General features: G+C 53.3%; 1 protein-coding gene across 1 annotated transcript in view; it reads right to left on the bottom strand.

Annotated features, from left to right (window-relative positions):
- The window catches only part of CACNA1D (calcium voltage-gated channel subunit alpha1 D), a 289303-nt gene that overhangs the window by 25639 nt on the left and 245425 nt on the right, over nt 1-18239 (bottom strand). Inside the window, 9 exon segments of the mRNA XM_023755748.1 lie at nt 4519-4620; nt 5929-6031; nt 7526-7622; nt 7750-7877; nt 8440-8599; nt 9520-9611; nt 11030-11095; nt 13628-13756; nt 14166-14210. Of these exon segments, the coding sequence (XP_023611516.1) occupies nt 4519-4620; nt 5929-6031; nt 7526-7622; nt 7750-7877; nt 8440-8599; nt 9520-9611; nt 11030-11095; nt 13628-13756; nt 14166-14210 (922 nt within the window).

Genomic DNA, 18239 nt, shown 5'->3' with positions numbered 1-18239 from the left:
CAGAACTAGTTGTGGTGTGTGTGTATGCGTGGTTTTTTTGGGGGGGTGGGTGGGAGGTGCTGTAAGTGACAGCGCCAACTAACCTCATGGTGGAGCTGACTTACTTCTGCTTTGTTCAGAAACAACTGGAACTCTGCTGAGCATTTTATAGGTGATGCATGAGGCAGAATAGAGGCTCTGGCTGTCTCGGGTAAACCACCTTGGCAGTGTGCGTGTGCCCCAGGATCTCCACAAGCCCTGCTCCCCCAGGTTGCGGTGTGCCCAAGGCTCCTGTGGGCACGGACCGCTGACCATGATTTGCAGAGGCTGGGGGTGGAATGGTTGCTAGCGCTCAGGCTTTAGCACAGCTAAACCTTTGGCCAGGCTGCCCTTGTAAGAGTTTCATGTGATCTGGGGCAAGGAGTTCAACCTCTATGTATAAAAGGAGCTATGTCTCTGAGAGGATCTGTGAGGACCACAGGAGGAGAGGCATGTGAAGTACGCAGCCCCCTGCTTGGGTGGCCCTCATTCTGGGGGCTGGATGACTGAGCCACGAGAATCACTATCATCTTACACCCCCCAACAGTGAGATCCACTGCAATAGATTGTAGAGCACACAGGTGGGGGGACACTGAGGCCCACTGTGTTCCCTAACGCACCCTGGCTGGGGTTCGTTTAGCGCCCATGTGGGAGATGTCTCTGTCTGGACACTGCTGGGCCATCCAGGGCTGCCTCTCCAAACTTCCTGGTCAAGAGCGACTCAGTGTTACTGTGAGAGAAGATGCTTGGAGTGGTTGGACTTCGAGAACGTGTTGCATTCCTTCCAAACCCAAGCTGGGCAGGTCTGGAAGGGTGCAGGGGCCACCAACGTGAACCCAGGCTTGTGCAGCATGTGAAACCGTGGTCCCTCACCTGTCTCAGGCTGGTCTAGTGATGCCCTCGCGGGCAAGGAGGCGAGAGGTGAAGAGAGACCATGCGGGTCTTCACATTTCAACCTTTGCCCTTGAGCTGCTCTCTGTTTTGCCCGGGGCTGTTTGGACACCAGTTCCAGCCACCCCTCCTATTGGGCACCTACAGGTACCAAGCCCTGAGTCAGGGAGCTCCACTCGGGTTGCCCGGACTCTTCAACCACAACTCTGAGATAGTGGATCTGCTTCCCCGCGCTGACAGCTGAGAAGGTTGAAGGACTTGGCCCAGGCCAGTCAGGTTGGGACATGAGTGCCAAGCCAGCTCTCCTCCTCCTCTGCACCACCTCCCTGAGCGATGGCCTAGCTCCAGCCACACAGGCCACCTTCTTCTGTGGGGCAGCCTTTCCCAGAGTACAAGTCTCTCTCGCTACGGGGCTGCAATCTGGAGGGGAACCGACTGCTGACTGCATAGAGATCCCTGGGGCCCCGGGGGATTCTCTGCCTGCTGCACCACAGCGGCCTCTCAGTCGACTCCCAAGCCTTCTCTGGGGACTTGCAGGAAAATGCCTCTCTCTCCACAGAAGACCACCTCCTTCCACAGCGGGATGGCCCAGCACACACAGGCCTACCCTCATCTCCCTTCAGCCTGGACTATGCGAGCCTGGAGGGCCCAGGGGCTCCTGCAGGGGGGTCTGGGCTTTCCCTGGCCTGGAGCCAGGCCACAGTGTCCTCGGGGAAAAGCTGACGTGTTTCTCCCTGAGGGGCCACATGGAGCAGAGCACAGCCACCCAGGGCTCTGCAGGGCAGGGTGCAAGGGCCACGTGGTCTGCTCCACTGAGACGCTGAGCTAACTGAGACTGAGCCCAGGAAGAGCTCTTAAAAACAGGAGAGTGAAAGCCATAGCACAGGGTGGGGAACCTTTCTTCTGCCGAGGGCCATTTGGATATTTATAGCATCATTCGCAGGCCATACGAATTATCAGCTTAAAAATTAGCCTGCCATATTTGGTCAAACATTTAACTAACTCACCCCTAACGCAGGGCCAGAGCAACTGATTTCACGGGCCTTATATGGCCCGGGGCCGGCCATTCCCCACCTCTGGCCCTAGCAGGACAGGAAGGGAAGGAAAGAATGCAGGAAGGGTGTCTGGGCTCAGGACTAGAGAGAAAGGGGTGGGGCCGGCTCTGAGTGCTCTTTAGGGAAAAGGGGCCAAAGAGCCAGGTCAAGGAGCGAAGGCCCAAAGCAAGGAGAGCCTCTTGGAGGGGAGGACCCATGAAATGTGTGACAAGAGTGGAGGGGAGAACGTGAGCAAGGGTCAGTGATGGGCAATGAGACGTCAGCCTTATGACGGAGACAGCAGACAGGCTGCCTCCCCAGCCACAGCCTCCTGCACAGAAAAGTTCCCAGCTGGTATTCCAGGGCTCCGTCCTGAGTGGCCCCTTCCTATCAAGCTCATGCCAACCTGGGGCACCTCACTGTGCCAGCAACTCCTCCAGAGATGGGCACCTGATGTCACCAGGTCTGTAAGGGCCTCTCTGACCACCCCACATCGGCCAGTCCCGGCGCAGGGACAGCTGGCCTGGCTTAGTTTGCTGCTCTCTGTGAGGTTACAGCAGGGACACCGAGCCCCTCAGCCATGGGAGCTACCCACTTGCTGGCCTGGAGGGCTGAACGAATATTCTCGCTTTCTAAGTGTGCCATGGCGAGGGAAAGGCGGGAACCACTGACCGAGTGGCATGGGAAAGACTCAAAAACAAAGAGACAGAATTAGAATGCTGCCCAGCACCTCACTCAGGGTCTGCTCACCGCAGCCAGAAACCCAGGCCTTTCCACCTTCTGCAGTGGCAGCAGCGCTTATCTGAGACTCAGCCCGACAACATGATCCCAGCACATACATAAGTCATGACACGGGACTTCTGGAGGACCCATTTCCTCCTGAAGCCCTCTTTTCTACTTTCCGGTTTCACAGTGCCACCTAATGCCATTTTGAAATAGATTAACACCCACTCCATTTAAAGAGATACAGAGAAAAAGCCAAGGCCCATCATTGGGCCAAGAATGCGGGAGAATATGTAGCTTTTAGTAGACGTCTAGTAGAACTAAAAGCTGGTCAGTTTTTTCAAAGGAAGGGAGCTTAGATCCTGAGCCAAATTCTGGACTTTTTTCTAGTCACATGAAAAGAAACGAAGTTTCACGGGATGCTGTCCAAGGGGGTCTAGCCAGGATGGGCCCTGACGTGTGCGTGAGACTAGTTTGTAATGAAGGTGGTGTTTCAGGGGAAGGTTTACTCAGCCAGCCCAGACCGCTATTCTGAAGCATGCATCTGTATTTCGAGAAACACTGTAGGGGAATACAGCTGGCAAGAGATAACTCTGATTCCATGCCACCACCCTAAAACAGAATTGCTTCAGAATATTCTGAAAGACTGAGCGTTGAAAGGAATGGAGGCTGCAGAAAAAGCTCAAGCACATTGTTACGACAATTTTTAATAAAGCGATTAACCTCAGCCATGCGGGCACTTGGGTGTGCAGCTCTAAAGAAAAGAAGGAAACGGAAGAGTTGTTTTAAATGTGCAGCATCAGTTCTGTGGACAACAGTAACAGTTCTCCCGCGGGCAAATGTGCAGGACCAGTTCTCGGGGGAAGTGGGGGGGCAGAGAGTTTGAGGGTTTTGTTCTTTTTGGTCTGGGGGGCCTTTTTGCTGCCCCTTTATTGTTTCTTTGTGGGCCATCTTCCCCGGCTTCGAGCCATGACCATGCTAGCTATGGGTGTCCCCTGCAGTGACAACAGCTCATCCTGCTTCTCATTTCGTGCCGAGGACCAGGGCGGGCCAGCACAATGCTCTCTCTCCCCAAGAGCCAGAGGTTGTCACCCTCTCAGAGGGGGAGGTATTGGCCACCATCCTGGCCCGGGGTTCTGGAGTCAGTGTCCAGACCTGAACGGATCCTGCACCTTTAAAACGTGAAAATAAAAGTCGAAAAACAACCACCTCAACTTCTAATTCCATGTGCACTTAAACGAAAGTGGAAAAACAGTGTATAAATTATATACATACTTTATATATGTATGACTTTACATATATAAATCTGAAAAAAGTTTAGTCGGTTATTTCTTGATAAATAACGAAAGAAAAAAGCATGCCTGTTAGTTCTGTCCCTACTTAAATTCTAATGATAGGGACCTTTTTTGGCTAGTTATGGTAGTAAACTCAGTCTTGACAAGGGCATTTTGAAAATACCATTTTCTGACAGCTATCAATTTTTTGTGAGAAGCTTTCAACAATATGTTAAAGGATACATGGAAACTATCTTTAAAGATTTCATTTTGGACCCCAAAAATCTAGACTTTTCCTTTTGAGGCAGCAGGCTTGCTCTCTAACATTAATTCCCCCACCAGCAGAAAAGCCCAGCTCCAGCCACCTGGTCTGGTTCCCCTCCCGCTGAGGCCTCTCCTTGGGAATGTTGCTCATATGACCCCAAGTAACTACGCCAGAGGGCCGGCGGCCTTCTTTAGCGCTTGGCCTCAGTGACCTAGCTGATGCATAAAGCAACCCGCAGCCGGGCTGGCGGCAGACACGACCACTGAAACCCATGTGCTGGCCAAGAGCTACTTAGGAAAGAGATTGCACTGACCACCAGCTGGAGGGACCACTTGGTCAAGCAGCTTCATGCTGGTTTTCTTCCAGATTTTCTTTATCACAGCTCGCAGCTCTTCGTTAGCTTGTTCCAGGTTCCCTGGATGCAAAGAGCAAGAGGAGAAAACAAGCCTTGCTTCTTGGCCAGCAATCCCTCTGCTGGGACCATGCTCCTCCCCCCCCCCCGCCCCCCCAGCTGACCTGGGTAGGAGCATGGCCCTCGGGTGGCGGCACGGCCCTCTGATGGGTGCCCCTCCCCGCAGGCTCCCCGGTCAGGGGCATTCACACTACCTAACAGCTGCAGTCACTCCACCGTGGGAAGGACCACGTTTTACTCTGGAATCCATGTTCTACCTTCCCAAGCCCACACCTACACCTTTCCCGCTGCTCCCAGCCTAGAATGCCGAATCCTGCCTCTATCCTTGAAGACCCAGACTAAATTCCACCCACATAAGACTTTCAGTTCCCATTGTGTGGACTCATCTGTAGCACCCGCATCATCTTGGTCTTATCAGATGTGCTGATGTTTGTCTCCTCAACGGACATGTCAGTGCAGAAGGCCATCCCGCCTCCTGCATCCCTCGCTGATGCAGGTGGGGGCCAGGGGCAGGGGAGCCCACTGCAAGGAGTCCGTGAGCTTTCGGGGACTGGCTTTGCTGGATAGAGTCACCCTGAGCTCCGGGCCTGCGGGAAAACAGCTGCCCATGGACTCCGCAGTGTCCACCGCTGGCCCCTCTTCCCCCTCCTCCCTCATAGTCTCTGCTTCTCCACCTCATGGTCACCCCTCCTCCTGCTGTAATTGCTTTCCATGCCACCTCTGAAGCTGCCACTGAGACAACCGCAATGGCCACGCTCCAGGCGTATTCTACCAGGGCTGAGCGTGGCCCCGAAGACCCCTGTGCTTTGGTCTCAGCTGGGAAGACGCTGGTCGTAAGTGTTTCCCACCACGGGCCAGCACTGCAGAGGGGCTTCTGCAGGCATCATCTCACCTTATCCCCAGGACTTCCCCTGATGTAGGTGTGTTCCTTTCCTTCCCACAGAGAAACAACCTACAGCTCAGAACAGGAAAACCCCTCACAAAGGTCACACAAGCAGGAAGGGTCAGTTGGAGGGAGCTCAGGGGTGACGGTGCCGACTCTGCCCTGATCTCCCACCTATTGCCGCTCTCTAGTAAGCAGTGGCATGAGTCGCCTCAAAACTCCCAGGGACAAAGTGAAGCATAAAGGAAGGAAAGGAGGGATGAGGGAGGTGGGAACAGTGCATCCGCCAGCACAAAGTTCTCACTGCACTCACCACGCCCTTCCCAGGGCCCCCCCTCGACAAGGAAAGGCCCAGAAGGGAGAACACAGGCGGGAGGTGGCATCTCCTCCCAGTTCTGCCCCCTGACCTGCTCCCAGGGGATGCTCACCTTCCGTCTTGATCTTAAGAGCTGTGCGGACCAAAGCAAACAGGGTTGCATTAAACATGACGGTCCCATCACTGTTGAGAGGCATGTTCATGGCAACTAGTCTCTGCAAACAGAAAGAGAAGCTTCTTACCAGCATGCGAAGGACTGATGGCAGCCGCAGCCCTTTCCCGTAGTTACTCTGTTTCTCCCTCATCTCTTTTCCAGTCGACCCTAAAAATTTAACTCACCGGCCATTTGAGGAGCACCTACCACCTGGGGCTCTGACACGACAAAGATCAAAGCTTTTAGTCATGAAACACAAATGCTGGTCCGTGGGATGCTCTTGGTGTTTCACCTTGATTGTTTAATCATCCCACTGTCCCAGCGTTTTTCTCCCTTTCTCAAAAACCAGCTCTCCCTGTGTCCTGTGGTCAGGCCTCCATTCTGGGCACCATCCTTCAGGCTGTCGTGAGGGTAAAATGTGGTACCAGGTACAATGAGCCAGGCACAGGGCAGGGGACTCGGGTCCTCCAACAACTACAGCAGGGCTACGTGACTATTCCTGACACAGAGAGTGTCCTTTAAGGACCTGCCCTGGGGCGACCCTTGTGGAGTCCACATGGTTTCTGCAAGCGTTCGGTGCTTCGGGGCAGGGAACAGTGGGTGTGGCTGGGAAAATCTCTGAAAGCTGGAAATACACAGTAGACTCAACTCTGCTACCTTGGGTCTGTCTAGAACTGGCCCAGCAACCCTGGAGTGCAGGCTGGCCGGGTTCCCACAGGGTAGAGTTTTTAGAAAGGGACTTCTTTTCTGTTGCTGCAGCCGACTCCAGGTGAGTCACTGTGAGCTCAGCCAGGGCTCCCAGGGAGCAGGGTCTGAGGTGAGAGCTGCAGAAATGGATCGGGAGGTCTGCACGCAGCCATGCCTGGCCATCGCCTGTGCTCAGGAGAGGAGCACCGGCGCAGGGGGCACAGTGCCGCGTCCACCAGCACAGAGGCTAGCAATGCCCGGGGACCCGGTCTTCTCCACTCTACTTCCTCAGTGGAGCCCTCAGCCACCTCCTCTCTCTCCCCTCCCACTGCCCTCACTCTGGCTCTTGTCACTTCACACCCAGTCCCCACAGCTCTCCCGGGTGTCCCCTGCCCCCATTTACTTCTCCCTCTAACACAGAAGTCCACCCGTGCTTCTTCCCTGGAACTCAGCATGGCCTGGAAGGTTCCTCACAGCCACGCCGGGTGCGCCTGTGCTCTTCCACCACTTCCTCTTCTGTTCCAGTCGTACCAATGACGCCCCATTTTCTGCCTCTGCGTCAGAGTTCTCTGTGCTCCTTCCATCTCTGACAAACCCCCACGTCTCTCCTCCGGTGCCTGACGCAAAGGCCACTGTCCCCTGCCCTCACCCAATGACGAATGACATAATTGCCCTCCTATTCCTATCGTTGGCTGACAGGGTGTCCCACGAGTGACACTCCTGGGAGTGCCTCAAGGATGGGAACCACGTGTCATTCGTCTCCACCTCCTGGGCGCCTGACAGCAGGTGTGAGGGAAGGTCACTGGTTTTTGAATGAACCAGGGTGTCTCTGCAAGAGAGGCCATCAGACACCCAAGGGGACACTCACCTTACAGGCTACTCTGTGTGGGCACAGCTTCCCGAACCCCAGGGGCGGCTGGATGCGGCGCAGCAGGGTGACCACGTCCAGGTGCTTGATCCTCCCCCTGAGACAAAGCGGAGCGTGAGGTCCAGGCAGCAGCGCTGAGCTTTCAGTCCATCCCACCTCCCCGAACCACAGCCCCGTTCCAGAAACAGCCCCCACAAACAGCCAGGGCATCCTTCCCAACCTACTTGGCCTCGGGGTCATATTCTGACCATATTCTTTTGAATTCATCTAAATGGTGAGGTCCCAGAATAGACCAGTCCCGGGTCAGATAATCAAAGTTATCCATGATGACGGCCACAAACAGGTTGATGATCTGTGAAAGCAAATCAGAGGGAGGAGCCTCAGCGGCAGTCGTGAACTGGGCCGACCCCGGTGGGTGCTTCCTCAGTATAGGGGCACGGAACCCGTGAACCCATTTCCCCAGAGAGGCTGTAGAAACCCCGCCCGGAGAACGGTTAACGAGGAAGCAGACTTCTGGCTTCCCGAGGTGGCTTTGGTATAGTCCCAGGGGAGGGCAGGGGGATGAATTATCTGGATCTTTGAGGCACACCACAGTGTTATCATTTCACTGCTACCAAATAACTCACACTCTTAAGTCACTGCTCTGTGCACGGGCTGCGACATTTTTATAAAGAAACCAGCAGTCCCAAGCAGTGGGACTGCCCAAGCCCGTGACAAAGCCTCGAGGCCCTGCTCACAAGGAAGGTGCTTACCACTGACAATTAAAACAAAAACCGGCCAAGCCTGCCAAGTGGAGGGAGCTGCTCATCAGCACAGAATACCCCCAGCAGGTGGGCGGGGCAACGTCCCTGGTCTGAATTCCAAATGCTACACCACACCTGCCGATTCAGAGTGGAGCCCTTCTGCTCACGTACCAGAAAGGCGCAGAGCATGTAAAAGCTGATGAAGTACACGATGGCGAAGTTGCTCCCACAGGAGTACTCCTCCCCGGGGTTGTAATCCGACTCGGGGTCACAGAGCTTCCCCGGGAGGCAGGCCAGCATGATCTCCTGCCAGGCCTCGCCGGTCGCACACCTTTTTCAGAGTGAGCAAAGGAAGGGTTATTAGTAAACGTAGAAGGATTTGAGGCTCAGATCTCTACAACATTTTAAGAAAAAAACCCCACAAGTTTCTCATTGCAGCAACACCTAAGGAATTTGTCGACAAGCCAGTGTGAATTAGTGAAGATATGAAATTCCTATTTATTTTCCAATGCAATTTATTTCAGTATAAGTGGAGGCGCTGCTATAACTTCCTTTGATTCATATCAATCGATACGAGCACATCAATTCTTTTTGTAAAATTAGATGTTTGGTTTTGTGCCTTCTCTTCTCTAAACCCTTATGTTAAAGTTTTTATCGATTATTCTCTATTAATGACTTAACATCTGACAACTTGATAAGACCCCGTTCACCTTGTTGAAAGCCAAGGACTGGAAACTGCCTAACTTGCAAATGGCTTGCTATCTGGCCACGGAGTCCTTATTAATTACTTGTATAATTTCTAGAAAGTTCTCTCACTTTGAGGCACCCTTGTTTGCAGAGTTAATTAACTGGGGTTACCCTGTAAAATTTCAAATTCCACATCTTAAGATGTGCCCCCACTGGCTGTGCAAAAGGCTTCTGTGCTCCTGCAAAACCCCTGCCCCTGTCTTCCTGGTTGTGTTTCAGTGGGTGCTCCCATGCGTACGCTCATCTCCTTCCAGGTCCCTGGTGGCCCCACTAACTCCCAGAGGGATAAACCTTAAACCACCACAGTCGAAATGAACACAGCAGTTTCTACAAGCCAGCAACACTCCCTTCTCCCCTGTGGCTGAGCGGTTATTGTCTCTGCTTAAGAACACAAAACAAACAAGCACAGAAAGCCACCGGGACCAACTGGGAAGGGAGTAACTCATGTCCTCTGTCACTCTGCAGCCCACAGCTAGGGCCACGCCCCGTGCAGGGCTCCGTCACCTGAAGAGCAGCAGCACCGCCTGGGGAAAGGTCTGGAAATTGTTGTTCCTGTTGATCTGGTTGTTGTCTCTCATGGCAACTTTCCCAAACATCTAGGTGGAGAAATTATTAGGGGAAAAAAAAGAATAGATTCTGTCATTTAAAAAAAAGAAACTCTCCCTTTCTGAATTTAGAACTAACTCAAATTCGATCCACACCCACAGGGCTTTCCCACGTGCCGGGCACTTCATTTATTCACATAGATGTGCTGGGCACTGTGCTGACCACAGGAACACGTGGCGGCAGATACATTCTCCCCTCAAGGAGTTCTGACCATGGAGGACGGACAGGACAGCAAGCACCAGGCAGCAGCCCTCGGATGAGAGCTGGTGGGCCAGCTGCACAGGGGGGCACAGAGAGGTCCGCAAAGCTCAGGCGGGGCCTTGGGTCAGGGAGGCTCCCGGGAGTGAGACGAAGGCCCAGAACTAAGGCCTCGGAGGTGCGCCAGGAAATTAAGAGAACGAGTGTGCACAAAGGTCAGGCTGCAGACAAGCGTGGGGCCGTCGGCCACGGAGGGCAGGGTGGGCTTTCCCGCCCTGGTCAGGGGAAGTTAGGAAATACGTGTGGGACTCAGAGAAGCAGACTGACATTTGAGGAGAGCGTGGCGCAGGCTAAGCCTCCCGCATGGTACGTGCATGCAGTTCCCAGCTCTCTGAGACAGCTCTGGGCTAGGGTGAGCACGTCCTGCCATAGAGGACCTTTCGGGGCACACAGCACACATGCTGTTGAATGACAGGGACCCTAGCGTGTGACGCTTGGTTCCTAATGCCTGCTAGGATTCCTAGCGACTTGTGAATCCTTCTCTGCCTTCGGAATAGAAGAAATAAGCATGACCCCTTCTCTCCTCTGGAATCACGCCACCTCTTTACATTGCACCCCTCCCTTATCTGGAAGAGGGCATCTACCGAACCCACAGAGAATGTGGCAGACACCACCCAGGAAGGTTTGGCTCCACTGGGGTCTCCCCACCTCCCCCTCCTCCTGGAGGCTCTGCCCACTGCAGCTTCGGGTCAGGGCTGCTGTGATGAAGCCCCCGTCCTGTTCCCCACCCCGGGAGGAGTTGGCCAGTAGCCTGTAGCCCCCCAGCCGGGTCACAGAAGACTGGGTCTCATACTTCTTCTCCGGGTGCTACTGAGGCAAGACAGGGGTCCCAGGTCAGGTGCAGAAAAAAGGACAATTTGGCTTCTCTGAGTCTGGCATTTCCTGCTGCTAAAATCAACTATGGATTTTCTTGATCAGTTGACTCTCCCAAGACTCAGAGTGGAGGTGAGCGGAACCACCAAACCCAGCTTTTCTTGGCTTAGTCCAACCCCTCCTTGCTCTTCTGAGCCTGGCTCTCTGTAACAGGCTCCTTCCTTTAGAGCCACATCTTTCTCTTAAGCAGCAGTCGTGTTGGTTTTCCATTCCACCTGGTGAAGGTGCATCTTGGCCCAGATCTGGGACTACCGAGCGAACGGGGCCCTGAGCTCACCTGCATGCCGATGACCGCGTAGATGAAGAACAGCATGGCTATGAGGAGGGCGACATACGGGAGCGCCTGGAAGAGAGGAAGCACCCGGCTCAGCGCTGGCCTCTAGTCCCCGTGCTGCTCGGTACAGACTGAAGACCCACACAGGCCCACATGCTTTTCTCTTCCATGTTATATGGAAAGAACATCACAGAGAGAATGGACTTTTTAAACCCCAGCCCAGCACAATGACTTCAGTCCTGAAGATGCCAGCCATGTGCACACCTGGTGTCACAGAGCTGCAGGCAGGACAACTTCCCACAGTCGTGAACAGTGGATCCTAACCCTAGGCAGTGTCACCACCGACACTCCACTCTCATAATAATGCTTACATTCACCACTGATTCCTTTGTGAAAGCGCTACAATGGATCAAACCATTCCAGCTCAGACATTCAGATGGCTCCTGCTTGCTTGTGTGGGCCTGTGTGCATGGGAGCAGGGGGCTCCTGTAGTTCACCTTGCCAAGGACTAGCACTTTGCAACATCACCTGGCCATGTGCTGAAGTGCTCCCTTAAGGAGAGGTCTTAGGAGTGGAATTAGTGGGCCAGAGGGAAAGAATCACTTTCTGGCCGTCACTGTAGAAAACAAGACACTTTTCTTAAAATGCACACTTTCTGAAAGAACCACTGAGTTGGGGGTTGGGCCAGGGAAGAAAGGAGCTACCTGGGTGGTCGTCAAGCCTGGGTTCTCCTTAGGAACATCAGATACGAGCCTGTGCGTCAGGTCAGAACCCTGGTCCTCTGACCCAGTGTTCTTCAACCGCTGTTTTATCTCATCCCACGTGACAGATGCCCATGTGCCTGGCACACCTCCAGGGGATGCCCAGATTGTTAGCCCTAATGCCAGGCACACGTTTAAAGCATCGACGTCCTCTCCTGTTCGCTAAAGGCCAGTGGCTGTGACACTTCCCGACGACGTGTGCCATCTCTGCACCTGTGACCGGCCCGGGGCAGTAACACCACCCTGGCAGCTGGACCGGTTCACTGAGTCCACAGGGTGAGGGTCAGGCTTTCCTATACCTACATGCATTTTCTTCCCAGTTTATGGAATATTTAAGAATTCTGTTGGCACCGTTTCTCAGGTTTTATGAACTATTACTCCATGACATGAATTTATCTGTTAAAAAAGTTTAGCAATTTCTTTAAAAGAATGACATTATTACATGAATTCATTGTGTTTTTATAGCAGTTTACAAACGGATGCTTTCTCCACTCCATATTAATAACAACTGTCTAGGGCAGTGGTTCTCAACCTGTGGGTCGCGACCCCTTTGGGGGTCGAACGACCCTTTCACAGGGGTCGCCTAAGACCATCGGAAAACACATATATAATTACATATTGTTTTTGTGATTAATCACTATGCTTTAATTATGTTCAATTTGTAACAATGAAATTGGGGATCACCACAACATGAGGAACTGTATTAAAGGGGCACGGCATTAGGAAGGTTGAGAACCACTGGTCTAGGGTTTCATCCCTTACCAAGATCCAGGCTCACCCGCCTCAGGCCCCGCTCCGCCTTCCTGTCTCAGAGCTGCATTCTGGCTCCTCCTACATTTCCCCACCGGACTTGTGATTTTCCTTCTTTGAGGTCCTGGATCTACTCCCTTCTCCTCTTTACGTGTTCACATCCTACCCACTGTGGGAAAACGCTTCCTGGGATGTCAATGCTGGTCTCCTCAGAGGTGGTGGGGGTCAGTGTGACTTTTTCTTTATATATCTTTGGATCGCTTCCCTTGTTAATGTGAGCATTTATTACCTTTGAATTAAAATAGTCAAATAATAATAATAATAAAACAAGATATAAGATTCATTCTCTAATGCTTGTGCCTATCTACAAATTCCCTACATGGGTGTACCTTTCTAACAAGAATCTATACCGCTCTCAGTCCAGAGGACTCGAGTACCGGGTGGGGTGCTGGAAGGCACGGGAGAAGCCAGGTTCTGTCCAGGAATAGACTAGAACTGGGCTGACCAGCCTGAAGAATCACAAATGATGATGAGACCTGGCTTATGCCTAAGTGTCCTCAACTCCGTTACCCTCCCAGGCACTGGCTAAGACACTGGTGAGATGTGCTGGCCCTGGTGAAGTGGTCCCTGATTCGTCTCTAGACCAGCTGACAGGACTATTGCAGCCGTATGAGGAGAAGCCACCCTAGCAAGAGGCTGTGAGGGTTCTGGGGTCTTCTGGGACCCGGCACGCTCTCAGACACCACCATTTACCACCGGACCCGGGGAGGACCAGACTGAGTACTCAGAGGCTCCACATCTCTCAGAGTTGGAAATGGTGCAGAACTCTCAGGCGCAGGTCCTTACTGCTTTCTTTTCTGCTTCCTTTAAGGAGGTAATCCTATTTCATTTACCCAAGTAACAAAGGGTCGGGTTTCTCCAGCATTCCATATTCTCTATTGACCTAGGTGGTCATGTGACCCGGGCAGTCATGTGACCTAGGTGGTCAGTGGTCATGCAGAAGAGAGTCTGGATCTGCCACGATGGAGGACAATCACTGACTTGCATAGGCTCTTCAGAGACAAAGAGAAGCCCGTGGCCCGGCTCTTACCTGAAAGGACTTAATGAAGGTCCACAGCAGCGTCCGGATGCCTTCCCCCCTGCTGAGAAGCTTCACCAATCGCATCACTCGGAAAAGACGGAAAAAGGTGATGGAGATTCTATTGCTCTCTTCAGAGTTCTGAAGGGTTATCATGGAGAGGTCAAACCCAATGGAAAGTAGAACATGCAACACTTTCAGAAAAACAGCAACAGATGCAAACACAGGTGACAGACGTAAGAATTGAAGATGTGTTTCTAGGGCCTTTTCACCTTGAAAGGCATGATATGAAAGGAGAAGTTACATGCTAACAACACAGGGCGTGGAAAACTGCGTCCACACAGCACATGCATGTCCACGTGGTCTAGTGTGTTAAGAGGTGAATGCTGGGCTGGTCAAGAGTACTGGACACTGATGATGAATGCAAACCACTGCAGACACTGTTCTGGAAGAACAATCATGGAGAATACAGAAACACTGGGGAAACTCGACATGGCCAAATAAACTCGAGGAAAAGGCCCAGCCCCTGGGCACTAGTCGCTGGTCTTACCCCGGGTGGAGCAGTTGGGACAGGGATATTTTCACTTTCAGTTGGCTTTAAGAAATCAAAGATTGAACAGGAATTAATGAACTGGGAAGGAAGCAGTGGTCCGGGAGGGCATCCCCTCCCCCCCTTTAAAAAATGTGTGGCTAATGTCTTAGGACGACACACCTGCTCCCTCCCTGAGACAATGCCAGGGACTCTGCTTGGAACTGGACTGGAGGGCGGGCAGCCATGGACCCAGGCTCACACTCCTTTCTAAGTCACCTCCAGGATGTGAGGTTCCAGGGCTGACAGGCACCCAGGAACGATAATGCTGTGAGACCTCAGCTGTCCCTCTGTCAGAATGCAGAGTGGGGTTCTCTGTGTGTCTTCTGGGGAGCCTGGCTCTCTTTGCTGCATCTGAGCTGTGGGTCTCAGAACTCACTGCTTTGCAGTGGGCCAACCAAACTCCGAGGAACAGAATGACTCTACCAAACGGGGCGAATGGAGTGGCAGCTGCCTGAGGCCCACAGGCGCCCTGGACCACACTCTGATCCTGGGGCCACACGCCTGGACAGTGTGTGTCCCATGATGCCATCTCTGGCAAGGCTGCTGGGGAGCTGGACAGACTGAGCCAGTGGGGGCAGGAGATCTATTTTCCCTTCACTGCCCACCGGCAGCTCAGACTGCTGATAAGGGAGACAAAGCTCAGCTGTGTGTGACTACTGGGGAGCATCAGCTCAGGACCCGCCTGCCCTGAGCTTCGGCAGCTCTGCCCCAGCAGAGGTCTGGCGGGGCGCCTGGAGCTGGGGCCCCGGGGTGCAGAATCACAGCACTCACCGCCCTGTATCACTGCCTCCCCCTCAGGCCGGGAGCCCCCAGAGGGCAAGGACCTTGCCTCACTCCACTCAGTGCCCAGCATGGGATCTGGCACTTATTCGATGCTCGATAAGTGCTTCAGAAAACGCAATGAGGATGTAAGAAAACTGTAGCAAATATCAGGAGGCATCTTTACATTAAACAGGGAGGGCTGAACAAGAACCGGGGAATGAGGGTCTTTCGCTTCCCTTCAGGAGTGGCACCTCTGCGGAAGCAGCTGGTCTACCAGGTGACCCCCAAGGCAAGGAGGCCCTTCTGGTTGGGGCCCAGCACTGCTGCGTGCACTTCGGCTCCTAGGTAGCCTTTCCACACGCACGGTGCCTCGGTGCAGCTAAGGGCTGTGTGCGCCGTGGACGCGCACTCTGATCTGATGGGTCCTCCTCCCCAGGGATACAGGGACCATCACGGCTCCATTCTGAAGCCTCACTCTTGTCAACAGCTGCCTCTTAAGACCAAAAATAAAATTCCACAAAACTCCTGGAAAAATTTGGGCACGTCCCATCACAACTGAAATTCAGCAACGTGATTGCACACCCAGGACTAACAGGTCTGATACTGTACAAAGGGGCTCCTGGGCCACCTGGGGTGCTTAGGACGTGAACTCTGCAGTGGGTCTGCCCAAGCCCCAGGTCACCGTTTTTATTCTCCTCTTCTATCATCTCACCTCAAACAACTGACATCTCCTGAAAGGGACAGATGGTGGTATTCAACTTAAGACTTGAACAAATGAAGGAATTAGTTCTGCTGAGCTCTCGGTGTCTCCCAATGTGTGCAGGAAGGCTTTCGGTCAGCCATGCAGCTGGAGTGTGAGAGTGTGTGAGTGTGTGTGTGAGTGTGTGAGTGTGTGTGAGTGTGTATGCCTGTGCACACCTCTGACGCCTATGCCAAGGGGACCTGAGCGGGCATAAGACAGCCCTCTGCAGCATACACTTGAAATGTCCATACACAGCCTGTGAGTTGGGCCTGCGGGTGGGGAAGACACGCTTCCTGGCCACCTGCTCTGGCCAGGCCCCTTCTGCTGCTGCTTCTGTCCTGCTCCAAGTCTGACAGACCCTGCACCGCCCCCTTCCTTCTGACATGGGTAAGTCAGCAGCCACCCTGACTTTCCAAGTGCCCATCTCTCTTTCAATCGATGTCTTTGAAGTTGACAAATCTTGGGCTATGGACTTGAAACCATGGATATTCTTTTGTTTTTTAAAAAAAAAGCAAAGAGGAGGAGGAGACAGCATTTGTGGGGGGACAAGGCAGCACAACATGCACGGGAGGAGGGCAAGAACAAACAGCACATCAAGCGGCGTGCACCCGAGCGGCCACACTGGGCCGGAGGCTGCTCGGGGGAGGTGTCGCTGGCAGCACGAGGGACAGTGCAAGCTGCTAAAATATCTTACACCTTGGAAGCCCCTGAGGATGGCTTTGCTCACACGACAAAGGCCAGCCTGCAGAAAGGGCAGGCCAGCTCTTACCCCGGGCGAGACTGCCCAGGGATCACTGACGAAATCTGATGGCTAAGTCCTGCCCCAAAGATTCTTATTTCATTGATGGGGGGAGGGGTGCCTAAGCTTTGGGCTTCCAGGTGATTCTAACTAACGTGTTGCCAGAGCCAGGAACTGCAGTCCTGCCCAGGGGAAAGCTGGGCCACATCTCCAGCAGACCGCCCACACCAGCTATCTCTCCCTGTAGGTACGGATCGGCCCTGCAGAGTGGGAGCCCTAGGAAAGCCCACCGGGGCTGTTAGAGCCGACCATGGGTTCTTTGGAGGTTGAGGGGGTTCAGTACTTGTATGCACATATTAGACTCCACCCCATCTTCCTCACAAGGAGTGGAGGAAGACACTGCTGGACCCGGAGATCAACCACTGGACACCCCAGACGGGGCAAGGACTTGCTCCCCAGGCAGCTGTTAGAGGCTGCGTGATCAGTCTCCAACAGAGGGGATTCCAGTGTTATCTCACGGCTTGGACTAGATGACCTCAGGGGCTCCTTTGGGATGCCACAGTCATCAGCTGGGACCCCTCCAGAGAGATGATCCACAGCCTCGGGGGGCCAAACGATATGCTGGGTCAGGAAGCTCCCGAGGTCCCTGGGGCTCTCCTGATGTTCGCCCAGCCCCTTCCCACAGGGCTCTCAGGCAGGCTCTTGAGATGCAGGCTCAGGGTCAGCCCCCAACAAGTGCAACCAAAGGAATCAGTCTGCACTTTCTGAATTAATTCCCACCTTTTGCTGGAAAAACTGAAAGGATGCAATTTTTTAATTCAGACAGGAAACAAACCAACATCCCAGAACCAGTTAACCTGAGGTGCCCTGGAGAACCCAGTCTTTGTGGGGGGGCCCTCCCTCTGATGACTTCTGACCTGGCTTGCTGAGTCTGTGTCCAGAAACCAGCAACCTGGTCCCCAGAAAAGGGTGAGCGTATGGAATGGCGGGGGGGGGGGTGGGGGTTGGACAACCTGACTGTGGGCTCAGAACAAGAAGTTGACTGCAGCTATTGGATACCTGGTCCGAACTGGGTCCCTGACAAGCCAGGGACAATTCTAGGGTCCCTGGAAGTGGGTTCCCTACTGACCTCTGACATGCTCTTCTGTAGGTAATAAAAAGGCAGACGTGGGTTCTACATAAGTACGCTGCCCCCCAGCAATGATGGTAATGGCAAAGCAGCCATTCTCAGGTTAGGGAGAACAGGATGCATTTCACCAAAGAGCAAACGGGCATCTGAGAGGGAGCAAAAGTGAGCCTGCCAGCCATCGTCTGACATTTTAGCAGCTTGGTGATGTGGCGATGAAAGTGATGGAGACGAGTCCATGAGAGAGATGAAACCATGACAGAGCAGGCCGGGGCCACGGGTGGGCGACAGGAGGGAGAGGGCTGGGTGAGCATGCAGGCAGGACAACGGAAAGGGCCATCCAAAATGTTTCTGCAAAGAATACAATGCAAGCTCGGTTTCTCATTTCCAGGTCGGATCATTCATTCCTGAAGATTTTGCTGGCAAGTCACAGGGCCAAGCATGACTGACCAGGATGGCCTCGGCTCAGGCCCAGGCTGGAGACAACAAAAGGTGAGCGGGAAACAATTTAGATGACCATGACCAACAGCATGTCCTGTGAAACTCAGCGAAAACCAAAGGTGGGGAAGCCAAAAACAAGTATACAGTCTTAAAGTGCGCTTGCTTTAATGACTTCACCGTATATATGTATATATATACTTGCCGCTACAATTTTCTAAAAAT

The sequence above is a fragment of the Myotis lucifugus genome, unplaced genomic scaffold (genome assembly GCF_000147115.1).
Source record: "Myotis lucifugus unplaced genomic scaffold, Myoluc2.0 scaffold_83, whole genome shotgun sequence".
NCBI lineage: Eukaryota > Metazoa > Chordata > Mammalia > Chiroptera > Vespertilionidae > Myotis > Myotis lucifugus.
The sequence above is the reverse complement of the archived record's forward strand: the minus strand, read 5'-3'. Positions and strand labels throughout refer to the sequence as shown.